General features: G+C 47.4%; 1 protein-coding gene across 1 annotated transcript in view; it reads right to left on the minus strand.

The window, feature by feature from the left end:
• The window catches only part of PLEKHG4 (pleckstrin homology and RhoGEF domain containing G4), a 68610-nt gene that overhangs the window by 37780 nt on the left and 12575 nt on the right, over window positions 1–18255 (minus strand). The window contains exons 3-6 of the mRNA XM_065733424.1: window positions 13226–15380; window positions 8054–8269; window positions 4484–4607; window positions 3757–3850 (exon numbers count right to left, since the gene is read on the minus strand). Coding sequence (XP_065589496.1) covers window positions 3757–3850; window positions 4484–4607; window positions 8054–8269; window positions 13226–15380 — 2589 coding nt within the window. The remainder of the gene's footprint in view (window positions 1–3756; window positions 3851–4483; window positions 4608–8053; window positions 8270–13225; window positions 15381–18255) is intronic.

Raw genomic sequence — 18255 nt, forward strand, 5'->3', positions numbered from 1 at the left:
GGAACAGCCAGGAAAATAGCCCAGCTGAAACACCTCCCAGAGCAGTGAGAGGTTTCTGTCTTCTCAAATCCCTTTCTCCAAAGCAAGTTATTCACACTTCCACTATAACACTGATCAAAAGGCCAAAAAAAAACCTTACAGCAGAATTAGAGGGAACTATGTAAATACTAAAGCTCATTTGAAGAGGAGATGGGAGGACATCGAAGCTGCACCAGGAGCTCTGAGTTTGTCTGCTAGGAGGTACTGAAGAATGAGAACTAGCCACAGTGCCAAGATAGGTCATAGAGCTAGGAACTAGATAAATGCAATTTCACAACCCCTCCTATACTCCACCAGTCATAAGATGCACAGTCTGAGAGGATAAAGTAGGGGTGGCATAACATAGGGTTACAAGAGCCAAACACTCGTTTGCTTGTGTTCTGGTGCTAAAAACAGCAGCAGAAAAACCATTTACAGGTTAAGCTGGCAGGGAAAAAGTTCAGGGTTTTCCAACCCAAGAGAAAGAAATATTTCCAAATGAAATTAAGTATGTTTTGCCATACTTTCTTCCCAAAGGGCTGAAGAAAAGTCAGTCTCATCCAGCCCTGAGGGACCCATCCAAGTGGACTGCAACAGTTCACAGGAGCGCTCTGGGAGGCAGGCAGAGCTGGAAGCAGCAGGGTGCTGCCTGCAGAAGCTTCCCTGCAGGCTTTTGTACCATCTCCTATCTCTGCTAACAGGTCCAGCTGCACAGAAGCAAAAACACAGCCCATACTCCAAGGGAATGCCACACTTCCCATCACAAGGGGAATGTGGACATTTAAGAAACAGAGCAGCACCAACAGCAGCTCAGAAAGCAGCAGGGCAAACATCAATCCTTTTACTCTGTTAAATGAAAGGATTATATACTTTCACCAGGAAAAAAGCTTCAAATCATCTTCTGGCTTGCTGACTCAAGCCCACAGCCAACCTTAATGCTGGCACAACTTGAAACACTGGCAGTTTGGGCAGCATGTGCTTATAGGACACTCCCCACATACCATGCTCAGTCTCAAAGCAAGCACTACTCATAGAGTTATATGAGATTCCTGGCCTGTACCAAGGTCCTCCATACTAATGTATTTATGTGCCCTGTTAGTGCATATCAGCAAAAGGACTGCACCAACTTTACTACTGTATCTCTGTCTTCACAAACAGACTTCCCCCCCGTCAGAAGCAGATCATCAGATTAAGGATTAAGCATTTGTACTGACATGCAGTACTCAGAAGTACCTCATTCTAAGAACTCAGGCAGAGGAAAATCCCACAGTTCTTTGTTCACTGAAGTCCAGCACACACTGCTCTGCTCACTGGGGCACAGTGCAGAGCTAGCTGGTGCCAAGCTGTGACCAAGCATCAGAGCAGCATTCTCCTCTGCACAAACCCTGCTCCAAAGCATGATTATACAGCTTCCCACAGGAACAAGGCACGATCCGTTCTGCAGCACATAAACCCTGCACACTTCCCCTCTCCTCTATAGAGCTGCCAGTTTCTCCTCCTTCTCAAGTTAGCTTTGCTGCAGCACTTGATACTGCCTCTGGTCACAGACAAAGATTTCCAGAAGCACCCATTCACCCTCATTCTTAAAAGGATGGGGAATACTGCCATGCAGAACACAACTGAAGGCAAAAAAGGGTGAGAAGAGCTCACAAGGCAGCTCTGGACAGCAACTGTAAGTCAGGGAAAGCTACCTGCAAGCATCAGAAGCTGTCTGTTAACACTTAATTCCGTTCACACGTTCACTGTGGAAAGATGGAAAATGGAAGAGCTATTTCCTCAGCTTGACAAATGTTGATCCAGAAATTTCTGGGATGAAATTCATCTCTCCCCAGGGAGGTTCTACAGGGTTAATAGATTCGAGCACCACAGCAGGAAGGGACTTTGCATGAGGTCATCTTTGCTGTGCTCATCCGCTGTGAAGCAGTGCTTCTCACCACTGAGTCGAGAGGAAAACGTCCCTTCCAAAGTGAACAAGCAACACTGGATCTCAGTACTTAACAGATTCCACCCACGTTTTCATAGCAGGCTTCACAAAAGCCATATAAACAAAGTCCTGCTGAGGCAGAGAGATGAGCTCTCTAGAAACAGTGTGCCAGATATAAGAGAAACTGGGAGGTGCATCGGGAATTTCATAAAGGACCCCAAGGAGATCACCTGTTACACGACCTTACAAGCCCACCTTACTGACTGCTCCAGTGTCCACTGTCCAGCAAGCCTTGGCACACTCTAGAAAGCCTGACTTGCCTCACTGTACTTAGTTTTCTAAATTTCTCTATCCTTATTTCAGAGCGAATGGGAACAATGTCACGGGATCACAGAGGTAAATCACAAGTAAATAAATGCTAGGTATCCCCAAAAGGCTCAGCAGAGCCAGGGGATTATTCTTGTGCCAAAACCAGACAACGAGCTAGCTGAGCAGGTCTTGTCTACAGAGTACGAACAGCAGGCAAGGTAAGGACCAAGAAACCACAGGCAGAGCGATCAGCCTGTCAGTCACTGTTACCCGGAGTGCACATTCAGCTCCAGCAATCTGTCTTGCAGCACACTAATCCCTGCTAGCTAACTGTTGCTCTACCCTCTACTTAGAGCTAGATTGACATCACAGCAGGATATTACACAGGTAGTTTAAATAAAAACAGCTCTTCCTCCCTCCCCATTTCAAAGGATATGAAGCACAGGGTGAGGAGGGCTCCATCCCTGCTGTGTTCTGTGAGAGCAAAGACCTACTAGCAGCACAGAAGCACACTGTCTCTCAACATGCTGCTGGTTTTCAAATTACCCCACTAAAACACAACCATGCAGCCTACATGGAAACACTCAAAAGCGTGAGCAAGCCCACTGTCATGTGGACATAATGTAAAAAAAAAAAAGAAAAAAAGAAGGTACCTGCTTGTTACCTCTGCAGAACTGAGCAGGGCACCAGATTACTCCTTCAGCACAGAGAACGAGATATTGCTCTCACCTCCACCCAGCCCAGGAAGCAGGAGAGCTCTGACTCAGCCCTAACACTCAGATGTGGCACTGAAGCACATAAACCACAGGGACACCAGCCTCATTAAAACACTGCCCCATTCCAGTCTGCAGAGCTTGAGCCCTGAGAGACCTACGCTCTGATTTAAAAGGAACACCTGCTTAAAGAAGATTAGTCAGAGCTACAACCCAGCATCTCCTCTGGCTTTCTAATAACAGACAGAAGCAATCTGGGACCAGGGGCAACACAACCCACTTGCTTTCCAAGTGATTGATATGAAAGCCTTTGACCTGAAGCAATATAGAGTTACAGCATGTCCGTTTCCAATCCTTCACTGCCAGCCACACGAACAGCTGCATGTGCTCCTCCACCTGGAACAACACAGCGCCTTTCCCTCCTGCTGCAGCAGGCAGAGGGCCCTCCTCTTCCCTTCCCTATGGAGGGCTACAATCCCTGAGTGTTTCACCTAGTCCCAGTGCAGCAGGTAGCATCACCGTGCACTATAATTCATGACAGCATTTAGACTCAGATTCAGGGCTGCTCTCAGTGTAGAGATAGAAATAAATGTGAAGGGGTGGGAAGGGATGTTCTCTAACTCAGAGCTGCTTGGTTTTTTTGCTTTGTCTGCAGTCTGGCAATGGGCTGGGTGCAAAACTCCATCTCCCAAAGCCAGGAGGCAGATGGAAACACAAGCAGCAGATGGAGGTATAACCTTCAACCGAGACAGCAAGCTAAGAAGTGTTCTTTTGTCTGAGCTCAAGGATCACCTGCAAAGTGCTGAATGCCTTGAAGAGAGCAGGAACCGGCGAACAGCGACGAGCATCCACGAGAACAGTCAGACCCAAAGCCTGACACTCGGGTCTGCAAGGACAGGGAAAAAGATGTAATGTTAGCCAACAGTGAAAATCAGCAGGTCCATGAAAACCAAGCCCTTAGACACGGCAGGGTGAAGAAAGCATGTTATAGCTCTGTACAAGGAAAGCCAGCTATCCAGCCACTCTGGAGAGCCTGCCACAGTGAGAAGAGTAGCTGCAGCAAAACCCAGCCTGCAGACTCCAAAAACAGTCATCAGCCAGACTTCCCCAACCCCTGGGGATCCTCCCGCTCTCTTAGTTTGGAGGCCTTAAACACCACATCACAACACTGTATCGTGGAGCTGCTGCACGACTGCCCCATCACAGCTCCCAGATCCCACTTTCTGAGCTAAAGAATAACAAGAATTGCATGGATTCATAGCAGTGCATGAAAACTTTCAGTACACCTAGTTCTACCCACGTGGCACACGCAGGACAGCCAAGATGTTTACTGAACATGAGCCAGTTCAACTATCAGGAGATCCCCACCCATATCATTTTGGGAATGTGTGGACTGGCTTCCTAGGCCAATACATACAGACAGTCTGATCTCTTCAATGCCTCAGCTCCCATACCCCCAGAAGACAAGCAGACATGCCAACATTTTGTTTCCCGTCAGCCCAGAAGTATCATCACAAACCTCGGGATGCTGTGCAGGTACAGAAGAAGGCGAACCAGCTCAGTGGTATTGCAGTGAGGGTTTAACCAGATTGTGTTCCTTGTTGTTATTATTGCCACTGCACGTCCTGATTTATCTCTAGTACCTGTTAAGTGGGAGAAACAGAAAGTCACGCAAGGATGTCAGTGTAACAGAGTCTGGTTCCAGGTGTGCATGTTTCAGATTTCCCTGCTGTAATCCTCATCACCTCCCTAGAAATGCTCTGCAGAAACGGACTATGTGTTAGGCACCAGTGTGGGATACAAACACACTTCTGAAGTACGTAAATGCTGCCCAAGAACGAAGTAGCCGAGCTCTGCTCGTCCTTCTCTCAGCGCAGTGCTCAGTTTGACTGCCCTCTTCTTCCCAAACAGAAAATCCTAACCGAATTTGGCAGAAGTTGGCTTATGGTAACACATTTGGGGAGAAGAACAAGAATATCAAGATAAATAACCTGACACCTATTTGCGTTACAATACCACATGTAGCCCAGACTGCCCACCATGGCCATGTACTGTGTCTGCTGCTCAATTCTGCCCTGCCTTCCCTCCCCTGAAAAGAGCCAACAAAATCTCTGTAGTGCCCCTGAGCTCATCAGAAAGAAATGAGGCTCAGCCACCAGAATGGTGCTATCAATACAGCCTAGGGAATGGTCAGGACAATTATGGGCAACACAGCTGAGTTGGGATATGATGAGGAGGGAGAAACCCCTGCACTTCAGCTACCCACCACAACTGCTACTCGATTCGTGCCTTTCAGAAGTCCAAAGACAGTTTATCACAGGACTCAGCCTACTCTAGGAGCTCCCAAAACAAGTGACATTCCATCTTTGAGCTTTAGCCATAGAATGCCTTGAGAGCTATGAAGACAAGGACTGGAATTACATCCAATCTTCTCTCCAGATGTGAAGAGGTAACGAGAGGTGAACACGCTCCTTTGGAGGCCCAGAGCTGTCTGTGTCATTCAAACCAGGCAGGGCCCACAGAGGGAGTCTGGCTGAGCAACCACTGCTGTGAGCTCAGGAAGGTAAATGATCTAGAGAACCACAGGAACCACACCTCTATTGTGTGAAAAGTAATCCACAAAAACAGAAGGCATTTCCTGCCATACAAATTGTGTCATAGAAGGGAAAAATCCCAAGCACAATACAAAAGCAAAGGTGTAGGGAAAGCTTTCCTCCTACCACAGGAGGTAACAGTCCTGGACCACCTTGCTCCCTCCCCATCTAAGGGAGGAGTGAGTGAGCTGGGAGGCAAACTAGATACAGATGGACAGCCTCAAGCGTAGAAAACTGCCCTGGTGGGATCTCAACCTGTCACAAGGACCTGACTTGAGTCAGGGCCACACACACACAGATGGGCACCATTTAAAATCAGAACTGCAGCAAGGACTTTCTCTTGCTGAATACAGGATCAAAGACTCAGACTGCCCCATGCTTCAGGAGGAATACTGAATTCTGAGCACCGTATTATCAAAGGGCTGGACAGCTATATCCTGTTTCATAAGCTAAGGGCTTCATCAGGAAATTTAAAAAGGAAAGCACTCAGCTACAGCATAATGGTATGATAACTAGTCTCATTAAAAGCCTCCTTGATCTGAAGCATCACTTTCTGTCCATTAGGGTAGTTGGGCATCACCAGAACTCGATTAAACCTTTAATTAGCACATGTGAGCCTAGGAAATTACCTGACTAGGTCAAAAAAGCAACAACAGCCATCAGGACCAGGTCTCCAACAGCGACACAAGCAGCTGATTCAAGAACAGAATACAGGAATGGAGCACTCCTGAAAGTTTCTAATTCCATCGTCTGTTAATTACTTTTATTCTTTACTTGTCATAAAAGTTATCCTCTCTAACACAATTAGTGTTTCATTACCAATGTCTGACATTTGGCATTTCACTGAGTGGTGCATGCATTTCCTCAGGCATCTCCTTTCAGATGTCAGTGGGCAATCCTCACAGGAGAGGAGATATTTAAGTGAATCCCACATCACTCTTCTTTAAGGCCAAAGCTCCCTTGGAAGCATCAAGCCCAACCCTCATTTCTTCAGCTCTCTCCAAACACACGTCCCTCCAACCTGTATCTGAATGCTTTTAACTGTTCCTTTGTACTGCACGGTTGGAATCTGTGACATATATTGAGCAGTAGTTCCCACAGTTAAGACTCCTTCTATAGCAAGGGCTGTGATGTTTTCTGGCTGACCTCTACAAAATGTTTTCTGGCTGACATACACAACATAAAGCCATCCAACCTGATTAGCAGACCAGTTTACCTACCTAGGTAGGTAAACCTACCTACCTAACTAGACTGCAGGTACCATAAGTCTGCCCTGTACTGGGTTTCTCATCACACCTTTTTCTAGAAGATCGAAGAAGTTCTGTTTTCCTTTTCTCCTTTCCCAAACAGAGGTGATTTTTCAGTCTCAGGTCACCTTATGAGGTTAGCAATGCTACCAGTCACCCACCACGAGACATCCCCTCGGGTTACCGGACAGGCTGTCTCACTCTTCTGCACCACGTGCAGGTATCAGAACATCCCAAACTACCTCCTCTGGGCTCGAGGCAATTTCCAAAATGAAAGTAGCTCCTGGGTTCACTGAATGCTGCCTCTTCCTGCCCCGCACAGGGAAGCAGACCCTTGGAGCAAGCAGCTGCTGTTTCTCACTGGAGCAGCAGCAGAGAGGTAGACCTCGCTTCCTCTGTTTAAATTAATGTCTGATTAAACACAAAGACTTCTTGTTAGGGCCCTGCAGTCCAAGCGATCCTGGCTGCTCTGTCCAACAGCCTCAGCTTTGTTTACCACTCTGCCAAGACTTGTCCCATCCAGAAGTTTTATCTGCAGCAATTAAATATTTGCTGCCATATCAGATACAAACACTGAGTAAGGTTTGACCTACAGCTGATCCCGGCAGAACAATTCTGGGAAGTTCTCCCATCATAGCTACTTTTGTCATACGCTGTTTAGCTACGCTATCATTCATCCCACTCGTTGCTCATCCACACTGCACTGGGATATTCCTTCCAACTCTATGCATAATGAAATCAGACTTGTTAGAGAAATCTTACCTACCCAGGGAACTACACTTCATCGACCAAACTTCTAATTACCAAGAATAAAACTGGTTTTACAAGAACACTGTCAAATAGCCTCTTCTAGACTCTCATCCTTTAATTATTGACCAAGTGAATCAAGTTCCTATTGTTTTGACCAGGTCTGATGTCAGGCCCACCAGTCCATCATTAGCTGGATACTCACTCTTCTTTTTGAACTAATGGTATGAGTCCACAGATTTGTCATTTCTGACTCATGTGGGCATTGTTAATGTTTTAAGACTCTAGGGAGCAAGCAAACATGACCTTCATGGGAGGGAAATTCTACTTCCTGCCCTTCCCATTCAGAAGCTGTAAGAGAATTCAAAACTGTTACTTCAGGAGAGGTTTGGAATGAAAGGAATGAGACTGGCACCAGACTGCAGCACTAAAAGCCCAGCACATCTCCTCTGCCCTCCCAGTAGTCCCATTCCCCAGACACTTTCTGGCTCAGCTACTCACCAGGCAGGCAGGCAACTCCACTCCTGAGCACTTCAGGGTTCACATCCTTGGCTATGGAAGGTGCAGATCGGCCACCCCAAGCAGCTCCAGAAGCTGGGGATCTGGGGGGACTCACAGCTGCTGAGGTTTCCTCCAGGGCACAGGCTTTACCTGCTGGCTTCAACACCTCTGTGCCAGATGTTTCTTTTACCGTCTCTGCCCCATCTGATACCATGCCTGCAAAACAAACAGCAGTCAGAAACTGCAGCCCAGCTCCACCCAGAAAGGTCCCAGGGAAATCCCAAATTGGGGAGGGACAACGTGCCCCCAGCACCATGCAGCTCCGAGTCCTCATGCCAGCAGCAAGCATCGTGCACGCTATAAACCAGCTGTAACATGAATGCTGCAGCAATTAAAACAACAGGAAAAAAAAACACCAAAAAAAAAAACCAACAAACCAGCAAGTTTATCGTGAAGTTTTCAAACTGTAACAGCTCACTTCAGAGCAGGATTACTGCACTTCGGGACACTGCTGAAGGTAACACATTGAGCAGGACGTGTCTGCTGGCAGCCTCAAGTCCAGAGCAGCACAAGTCCCTGGCGGAGCTCCAGCAGCACGAGCACTGTGAAGTGATAAAGCAGCTTCTGACAGGGAGAGCTGCTCCATCCAAGCACAATTACTCCCTCGACACCACTTGCAGACTGCTTCTTGAAAACGCAGAGCTGACTGGAGGCTGACAAATCAGCTGGGAATTAGCCAGCAAGAAACCTCGTTCTGCTCGTCCAGACTTTTTTAATTAACAGTTAGCGTGAATGGCAAAAATCTATTTTAAAACCCTGAAGAACAGAACAACTAGACCGATCAGCTCCGTTTGGGAACTGGAGAAAACACTTCATATCCACGACACTTCGGCTCTAAAGAACAAGTCATCAGATTCATCTGATTCCAAATTAATTATCTCAGTTACTGCACACAAATTAACGCCAGTTTTCTCCTCATTTTGAGTTTCAATTTTCATGTGAAGATAGCTGGAGAGAAGAATTCTCCCCACCATGGGAGAAATGTTACTCCCCATTTCCAAACACAGTGAGAATTAAAAGCCAGCAGCACGTCTTTAGGACCCTATGCACACAGCTAGGCTATCCCACTGCTGAGAGGAGGTACATGCTGCAGAAAAAAGGCTGTGCTCCCCTGCAAATCATGGAACTTCAATATCTACCAACAGAAATCAATCTCTCTTTAGAGAAAATAAAAGAGTGGAGCATTTATTTGCTTGCTGTGAGGTCACACATTTTAATTGCTATTTAAAATTGACTTAAGCCATCCTACCTTCCTGCTGCATCAACAATGCTGACACTTGACTCAGTTTATTTACCAACAGATTCCAATACTTCATTAAAGAGCAGGACGAGGAACAAAGCAGTCCTTGAAGTGGCTTTCAATACAAGTTTTAGCAGCAAAGGAGATTTGCAGGTTGAGGCTCAGCCCAAACTGCTTTCAGAATTGCTCAAGTGAGTAAGAGAAGTGCCCCAAGGAGCACAGCTCAGCATGCAGAAATACCCGACATGGGAGAGCCAGGAGGGGCTGCAGGGCTGTGCCCCGAAGCAGTGACTGGGTGCAGCCCAGCACCCTCGTAAGGTTCCTCTCAGGGACCTGGGACCCATACGTGGCATTCGCTGGGGGTGATGGCTTGAGGCCCCTGCACTGCTCTGGGACACAGCAGGGCTCAGTTCTGTTCCTAATACTGTAGTTCAGCCTGTTTTCCAGTAAAACAAGGGGTCGCTACTCTGGACAGTGCTACATCTTCTCGAGGTGGTATTTAGAGGGGCACGGTCCTCCCGTGGATAGGGAATCACCAGGCCAAAGACATCACAGCACAAATGTTTTACATTAAGGGTTGGTAGATTCCGTGGGAAAACACGTTCTCAAGAGGTTTTAAGGCCTGGCAACCTGCACGCATGCTATTTGCAGTAAAGGAATTTGCATCAAATGAAGGAAGCCTCCAGAGAAGATCTAAAGGTGGCACTCAAAGAAGAGAAAGGGAGCATGGCTACACTGAAGGAACCACAGAGAGCAAGAAAAGGACCCAAATGCATACAGTCACCCTGCACTGGAGCCTTCTTAGGAACAGGCAGCAGCTTCCCAACCCCGGGAGGAAGAAGTGTTTCAATCAGTCCACCAGACACGGCTATGGTGCCGAGGCCAGGTTAGAAAAGCTGTGCAGCCTCTGGAGCACACAAGACCTGACCCAACCCAGCCTTCCCTAAGCCTCAGAGGCTCCATGGAGGTGTGCAGACCTCAGCTCTCCCCAAGCAGACCCGAGTGCACTGCGTGCTATTTGCCATCTGAGGAGGAGGCACTTACCAAAGCGGAAATGGTAGAACGCGGAGGATTACATCAAAAAGCCAACTGAGAACTGGGACGGCTGAATTTGCCATGTTGGCAGGTTCCACCTTCCCCCGAGGTTAAGGAAGCGGGAGAGGAGGATTTGCTTGTGTGCATTTCAAAGGGACATTAGCATTTCTCCTGCAAAGTGCCCCGGCACTAGCATCATCCCAGCTAGAGCTAACAGCGGCACGCCCCAGCAGGTGCTGCTGAATACGCCCCTGTGTGGCTCCTCAGCCAACTTCTTGCCTGTCAAGTTATTTTCCACTCCCAAAATTCTTCTCCAGGGAGAGCTGCAAAGCATCAAAATTCACTTAAAGTTAGCCACTAGGCAAGGAAGGAAAAAAAAAAAACAAAGCAGATCTTCTGTAAATGGAATCAATGTGAATTTTAAGCCACCAACTCAAAACAGGTCCCATTTTACTCAAAAAGTTTCCAAGCTAGGTCACATTTATGCATAAATTAAGCTCAGTTTGTGAATGGGAGTGGGTAGAAGGGGAAAGAACTGAAGGGTGAAGAAAAATCTGTGGATACAGCAAATTCAGATGCGTCAGATCTGAAAGGGAGTTTTGATCTCATCTACAACGCCTGCTTTAATTCAAGCTCATAAATGCCACACTGAGAGCAAACAGTGTACCTGCCCCTTCCCAGATCAGCAGATCTGAACCAGGCAAGGGAAGCTTGGGTTGTTCATAGCATGGGTGACATAACCCCAGTTAGCAACCCCAGCAGCAAAACGACCCCAGCAACAGCCAGGCACCAAGCACCCAGCTCACCTACACACTGAGCAGCTGCAAGAGGAAAGCACTCCTGCAGGACTGAGCCTGGGATGTTTGCTTCACTGCATAATTTTATCTCTGAATAACCTTCCTATTATGCTGTTTCCGAGAGCTGAACGGGCTAGACAAAAGGAGATAAGTAACTTGTTGAATCTGTTTACTTACGTATGGCAATCCAAACTTCTTCTAGCTATAGTATTTAAGAAATACTCCCAGCGTTAAGGGATATTTGAGCTGCTCTACTCCTTATCCTGAAGCCACCCAGACAGCCCTTCTTCTGATGGACTGAGGTATTTATCTTTTGTACTAGCCCCCAAGATAACAGTCTTCTTCACTGCAGTGCCATGGTGTGACCTCATCAGTATTGAGCCACAGACTCATTATTAAGACACTATTAAGACACTTATTTCAGACAAATCCCCAGAAACACTTAAATTGCCTTTCATTACAAACAGGCTCTACATGTGCCCCAGAGGGGTCCATCAGTGCTGAAACCCACAGCAGCAGCTGAGACTTGCCCTGGCAAGCAGAGAGAACATGGCACCTACTATCTCATCCACGAGCTGTTCTCAGCTAGTTTTAGGCAGGAGATGGGAATGCAGAACCAATCAGCCACCAGAGCCATAAGGAAAGCGTACACCCAGCAATCGCCATCACCACTGTTTTCTGAGGCCCACTCGTGTGCAAACACGTGCAAAAAGCCTTGGTCAAGAATGGCAGCAGCCAGCACCTGCCCTGGGGCTGAGGTGGAAAGCTTCATTCAGGGGGACTGGGTACCCACAGCACACTTACATACTGGCACACAGCTACCAAACAGCTGTGGATGGGCAGAGCGTGACCTCTTTTTGCTGCTCATGGGTTTGAATGCTCTTCAGAAACTTCCGAGCTGACCCCTTCATGTCACAGAAAACAGATGCTCCTCACTTGCTCGAAAGTATCAGTGATGCCCAGCAACAGTGGGCCTGCCAACCACTGAATTAACCTACTGCATGTAGGTGTAAACAAAAGTCTCTTATTCACGAATGGAGATTCTCCATTAGGAGAGGTCACACTGAGGTCTCTGGTAAAATGTGACTTCTGGACACTTCAAAAAGCAACAACTCTGCCTGCAGCCAAAGTGCAGTGATGCTGGCATAGCCAAGCAGATGACACTGGCCACACATCTCTGCTAGCTCCGTTCCCCAGGCATACTCCAGCAATGTGCATCTCTACCTCAAACCCTTTCCAGCATCTTCATGTTTCAAGCCGGATAATTTTCCTAGCCAGGGGTCTCAGGGAATGAGAGCTGCTGGACTGGAATGGCATGCTTCCCCCGCCACGCACACTTCTCGGGGTGTTCTGCAGATCTGGCTCCAGCTTTTCACTCAGCAGGACCATGTCTGTGGGACTGCACACTGTCTGCTACAAGAGGCAGAGACCTGGACTGCCAGCGTTGGTCCTTCTCAAGGGGAGCAGTTCCAGCACAGCAGTGAGGCACTAAGAAGGCTGGGCAAAACCTGCTTAAACATCTTGTTCAAGAGAGAGAGGGAGGTAGAGGAGGATCCCTCAACTGCAGCTTACTTCTTGCAGCAGCTGGCAGCACACACACACCTGGTGATCTTCAGGCCACATTCCGTAGTTAGTGTTTCGCTCTGCTGCTTCATCGTATCACAGTTATATTCCCACAGCTGTACTCCAAAAGCTAGCCACTCTGCTCTCACACACGCCTCCTGCATGCACCCATAATGTGAACGCCATGAGTTCAGCAGGTGGTCACCAGCCATCACATTAACTGAAATTAAAATCACTTATGCCCCAAATTTGCTGTACAATAACATAGATTTGCAAAGAGTGAGCAACAAAATACTACAATAAATCCACCTGTGAAAAGAAAGTTAACTTCAAGCCACAAAAAATGACAACCTAACCACTTTCCTGTGGTTTGCACTACCACCACAAAGCCTCCTGGTACTTGCCAGCAGTAGCTCCCAAGCGCTTTGCTTTCTACCTACGTTATCAGCCAAGCACACAAACACCCAGAACCTGTACCTTTAGGAGATGATGCCTCTGGAACTGCTTCTGGGTGGGAGTGCAGAGCAGTGGGCTCTGTGTTCCCCTCAGCAGGTCCTGAGGACAGTAGTCCAACCTCCAGCTCCTCTTTTATGGATTCCAGTGTTTTTAAGGCTACAGTCTTCGACCTGTCCACATCAGAAAAACTGTCTTGGTTCTTCTCCCCTCCCTGCAAGTCCTGTGCTGAAACACACTCTGGGTTCAGCATGGAGTTCACCTCACTTCCACAGCCCTGGTTTTCTGTCCATCCTTGTGGATCCACACACCTCTCCCCTCTCCTGCTGCTTCCAAACTGACTCGAGTCTTCTGCTTGGGTGTCAATACCCAGTGAAGATCCACTGGTACCTAACTGTTCTGCCACCTGCTCACTCTCTGCTGACAGCACGGTTTGGAGTATGGCATCTTCAGCTGCCTTATGCTGACACGCAGAGACTTCTCGCTCTTCACCATCTGAAAGCACTCCATCCGCAGGAGCTCTGGTAGAACAGCAACTGCAGCCACTCTGATGATTCAGAGTCTGCACTTGTTCAGTCTCTTTGACATCCTCAGTGCCCTCTCTTCTTCCCAGCTCTATTTCACCTACTTCTCCTCGGTTCAACTGTTCTGGAGGATTTAATGGAGAACTCCAGTTTGTATCCTGATCAGTGCAACAAGTTTGGATTGCAGCTGCATCCGGCATGTTCCCTGAAGGACAGCCTCTCTCCACACCCTCAGCTGAACTCTCAGGCATGGTAAGCAATGCAGTGGCCTGAAGTGGAGTAGTACTTTCCCCCTCCCTCTGGTAAGAAGCATCAGGACCTTCCTTCAGTGTGCAGCGCAGTCCCAAAGACCCCAGGACAGACCCAAGAGAGGGATCAGCCTGTGTCACCTCATGCTGATGCTCTGTCAGTGGTTCTCCACATTCTTCCATGACCTCCCCTTCAGCAGCAGCATCTAGATTTGTTTCTGGGCTCTGCTCCAGTATTTCAACACCAGGATTTATGCTAGAACCATCGCTTTCTAATTCCACGTTTCCAGTAGAACCAGTCATTTGTGCTTTGCAGCTGACACCATCTCCAGCACACACGTCACTGTAGCTGCACAGCACACACTGGCAGTCAGTGGAGTGTTCCGTGCAGGTCTCCTGCCCTGCAGCAGGGGGATCTTCTGCACTGCTGGAAGGAGAAGCTGCCGCAGGAAAACTGTCTCCCATGCTCCCAGGACCACCCAACAGCAGCTGATCTTCGGGAGGCAGCTCTTCACATGCTGTTGTTTCATTGCTTTCCAAAGGAATTACATTTTTGAGAGCTCCTGGAAAAGTGCTCAGAGTGTCCATCTGACAGCGCTCCTTTTGCATAAGTGCTGAGTGAACTAAGTTCTTGGAGTAGGTGCTATCTTGAATGACAATAAATCTGTGCTTGCTTTTAGATGCATTCACTCTCGTCCTAGGCTGAGTCAGATAACTTAAAGCTAGTGACTGCGTTAAGGAGCCTGTCTGCGGCCCAAACCGGGGCAGCGAAACTTGGGCAAGCTCAACGTACTCCCCTTCAAGGTCACTCTGCAAATCCTCTTCAGGCACAGGACTGGAACACACACCATTGACAAGAGTTTCGCCTAACTGTGGAGCTGGGCTGCCAACACCCAGGTTGTTGCAATCTGGACTTTGTTCCTGTAGATGCTGAGATTCTAGGTCTGGCAAGCTGTGCTCAGCATGGTCCACGGGGAGACACAGAAGTGAAGGTTTCTCTGCTGTCTCTGAAGTGATAATATTATTTTCAATTATTTTTGGTTTATTTATAAACTCCGGATTAACCACGTTGTCCCAGGGAACACGAAATATTTTATCATCAGTGGTTAGTAAACAATTTTCCAGTGCTATACCCATCCGCTCTCCATTGATAGTACTCAACCATTCCAGAGTAAAAATAGAGGTATAGGAAACTTCTGGAATCACAACTTCTTCTACATTATGCTTGTCTTTTGCTAAACATTTCAAGACAATTCGTGGAGACTTCTTCAGATAGGGAACCACCTGCAGGTAGAAGTCACCAGGCTTCAAGATTCGCCAGTCAATGGAAGCCAGCTGGACTACGATCTTCTCGTGAATGCACAGGGGCCAGCCCTCATGGCGGAACAGCAAGCCACAGTACTGAACCTAGGGACAAAAGAGAAAGCATGTTCAGCAGCAGGAACACAGCTCAGCTCAAGCTTTTGGATGGGAGAGAATGCACGTTTCTTTGACAGCCCAGATGTAGCATAGCACGGCTGAATTTGGAGTCTTCAGCAGTTAGCGTAGGAGAGTTGTCTATACTTAGATCTCTTAAAAAAATAAATACATAAAAATAAAAAACCACATACAAAAGAAAAGTTATCACCACGAATGACTGTCAGGGGTCCTACTTAAAGCTGGATCAGCACAGACAGGCAGAGGCCTGAGCCTAGAACCCTGGGGTACAGATGTCAGGTGTTCCCACTTCCCAGCGCTCAAGAAGTCACTTTACCTTAGTGCTGCAAATGCACAAAAACCTGTCCTCAACTGAAGAGCATTCATAGCCTTACCTAAGGTCAACAATACACACCACTTCCAGAGCTTCTACAGCACACTCTAGTAAAACAACCTGGTTGAAAGTATACTTGAAACTAACCAGGAGGTGAAAGATGCAGAAATGTTACTGCACAGAATCCCTCTACCCAGCATAGTGCCACACGACGCTGTCAGTCTGGTAAAGGGTGCTTAGGATGAGATGTGTTGTGCAGGAGAAAAAGCTCTGCCAAGGAAGGAAAGCAAAGTGAGACACAAAGCTCTGAGGGTTCAGTTCTTCTAAACACATGCTGCTGACGTGTGCAGTGCGTTCCATCTGATTTTGGTTGAGTCTAATAGCAGAGCATGAAGCCAGGTAAAGGCATCGCACAGCTGGAGCAACTGAGACAATGCAAAACAGGTGGAGACAAGTTACACAGGATTTGGCACCAAGGGATCACTGCAAACTTCCAAGTGAATGGAGGTTGGTAAAACAAAGCAGGAGAAAGGAGGCAGCAGAGCAGCACTGCTTACCCCCAGTTTGGTCATTCTGTACAACCAAGCTGTGCAGGCCCCGACCCGCTGCTTCCCGGGGTTGTTTTTAGCCCTGACACTCTCAGCTGCACCGTGTGTTCTTCATACAAGCCCATTTCCAAACACTTTGCACCTAGACTTTTTAGTTAGCTGGCATTTTGGTTCAGGCTGATAACAAAATACACTGAAGCACTGAAGAGCTGAGAAGCAGCTTCTGGAGATGCCTGCCAGGCACAGACCTGCCCAGTTACATTTTCTAACTTCCAGTCACGTTTTGAGTGTTTCATCTTAGCATTTCCTCCACGTGTGCATTTAGAAGTCCTGTTATAACAGGAATTCCCTGTGCCTGCAACACGAGCCCAGTATCAGAGCTCTCTAGAAATCTGTCCTCATCCCCAAACACAGCAGCACTCAGGACTGTCTATGCCATTGTACCTTTTCTCTATGTTAAAAGGGGAAAAAAAAAAAAGTAGTGACTAGGCATTGAGCAAGACAGGTCTTGAGACAGCTCCCAGTTAAGTAAAAGTTCACGGCTGAACTGACAACTCAATTATTTACAGCTTTATCACAACTTCAAAAAGTAAAAATCGCTCCTTTGAACTTGACTGTTGGGGTAAAATGAGGTCTAAATCAAGCCACAGCACAAGTAATAATGCATCTTCAGCTCCATGATTAACCTCACCTTTCTCTGTCAAGACAAAGGTCTTAGGAGGGTTTCCCCCGTACTGGATACAATACTTTAATTGGAAAGCTGTCATCTAGAAACCCAGACGTGTTAGGGTTGGCAGCACTGACTTCAGGCATTTTATCTTGTTCCTCTTAACACGGTCACATGAAAGCCTCCACCAAGACTGCTATTTATAAAAACAATGTATTCTGCAGGCCAGACTGACAAAGGAAAAGTGCTTTAACTCAAGGAACTTGCCATATAGCAGAGAGGCCATGGGGCTGGAAGCAACCTCCAAAATGTCCACACACATTGAAACAACAGGCACTGGCATCAAGCAACTTAGTTCTCATGCTCCCCAAGCTGTACCCTTCAGACAGCCGTGTTTCTTACTCTTGCTGCACCTGCTCACTCCTCAGCTTCAGTACTTCCCTTCATCAGCTCTGAAGCTTTCCCTATGTACATCACATCACATCACTGTAAAGCAGCTCCTCGACCATCTCCTAGGCCTGCCTGAAGCATCCCCTCAGCAATGCTCTTTTTACCACCACTCTCCACTTGTTATTGTGTGAAGCCCTGCAGAACACCAGGTGTAATGGCACCCCACACTTCCCAAGTGGGCTGGAAGCACTGTGCTCCTTAGACCTACTGTTATCACGCTCACCAGCCACACTCCTCACAGCCATCTGCTAGTTCTTCTCCCCAAACTGCAGAACCCAAGCTCACAAGAGAAATTCTGTCCATCGTTTTATCACAGCATGTGCTTGCCCTCTGACTCTACCATCACACAAGCTTCAATACAAAGTTTTAGAGTTCATCTTGTGCAATACACTTATCCTTCTCCTCCTGCTGCTATTGTTCATGTCTCCCAGACTTGTTTCATCACAAACTGGTCATCAGCATACTCTTACTTTTTACGCCAAGGTCATGGATAAGAAGCAACACACGTCTCATGACTCCTGTTTCCAACCCAGTTTTCACTGCAGCATACACACCCTTCCTTTCACCAGCTTTTCTGCCCATCTTGTAATGCTTGCATAAACCTCCATCCCTTTGACACAGTCATTAACTTCCCATTTGACCCATAATAAATCCTGCAAGGAAGAGATTAAGACACCAAACTTTCTCTCTTAACAGAGCAACGTTCTATGGGAAAGGCTGTTCTTACACTACCTGCCGTGGGGCAAACCACAGGAAAAAAAACTTTTAACAAAGTTTTTAAGGGTCATTTAACTCCATCTACACTCAGCAACTGCTGCTGTTGTACAATCGGCTTGTTCTCTGTGCTTTGTTACTAGCCCTGACTTA

This window comes from Cyrtonyx montezumae, unplaced genomic scaffold (genome assembly GCF_038088225.1).
Source record: "Cyrtonyx montezumae isolate F1298 unplaced genomic scaffold, pur_monq_1.0 scaffold_17, whole genome shotgun sequence".
NCBI classification, from domain to species: Eukaryota; Metazoa; Chordata; class Aves; order Galliformes; family Odontophoridae; genus Cyrtonyx; species Cyrtonyx montezumae.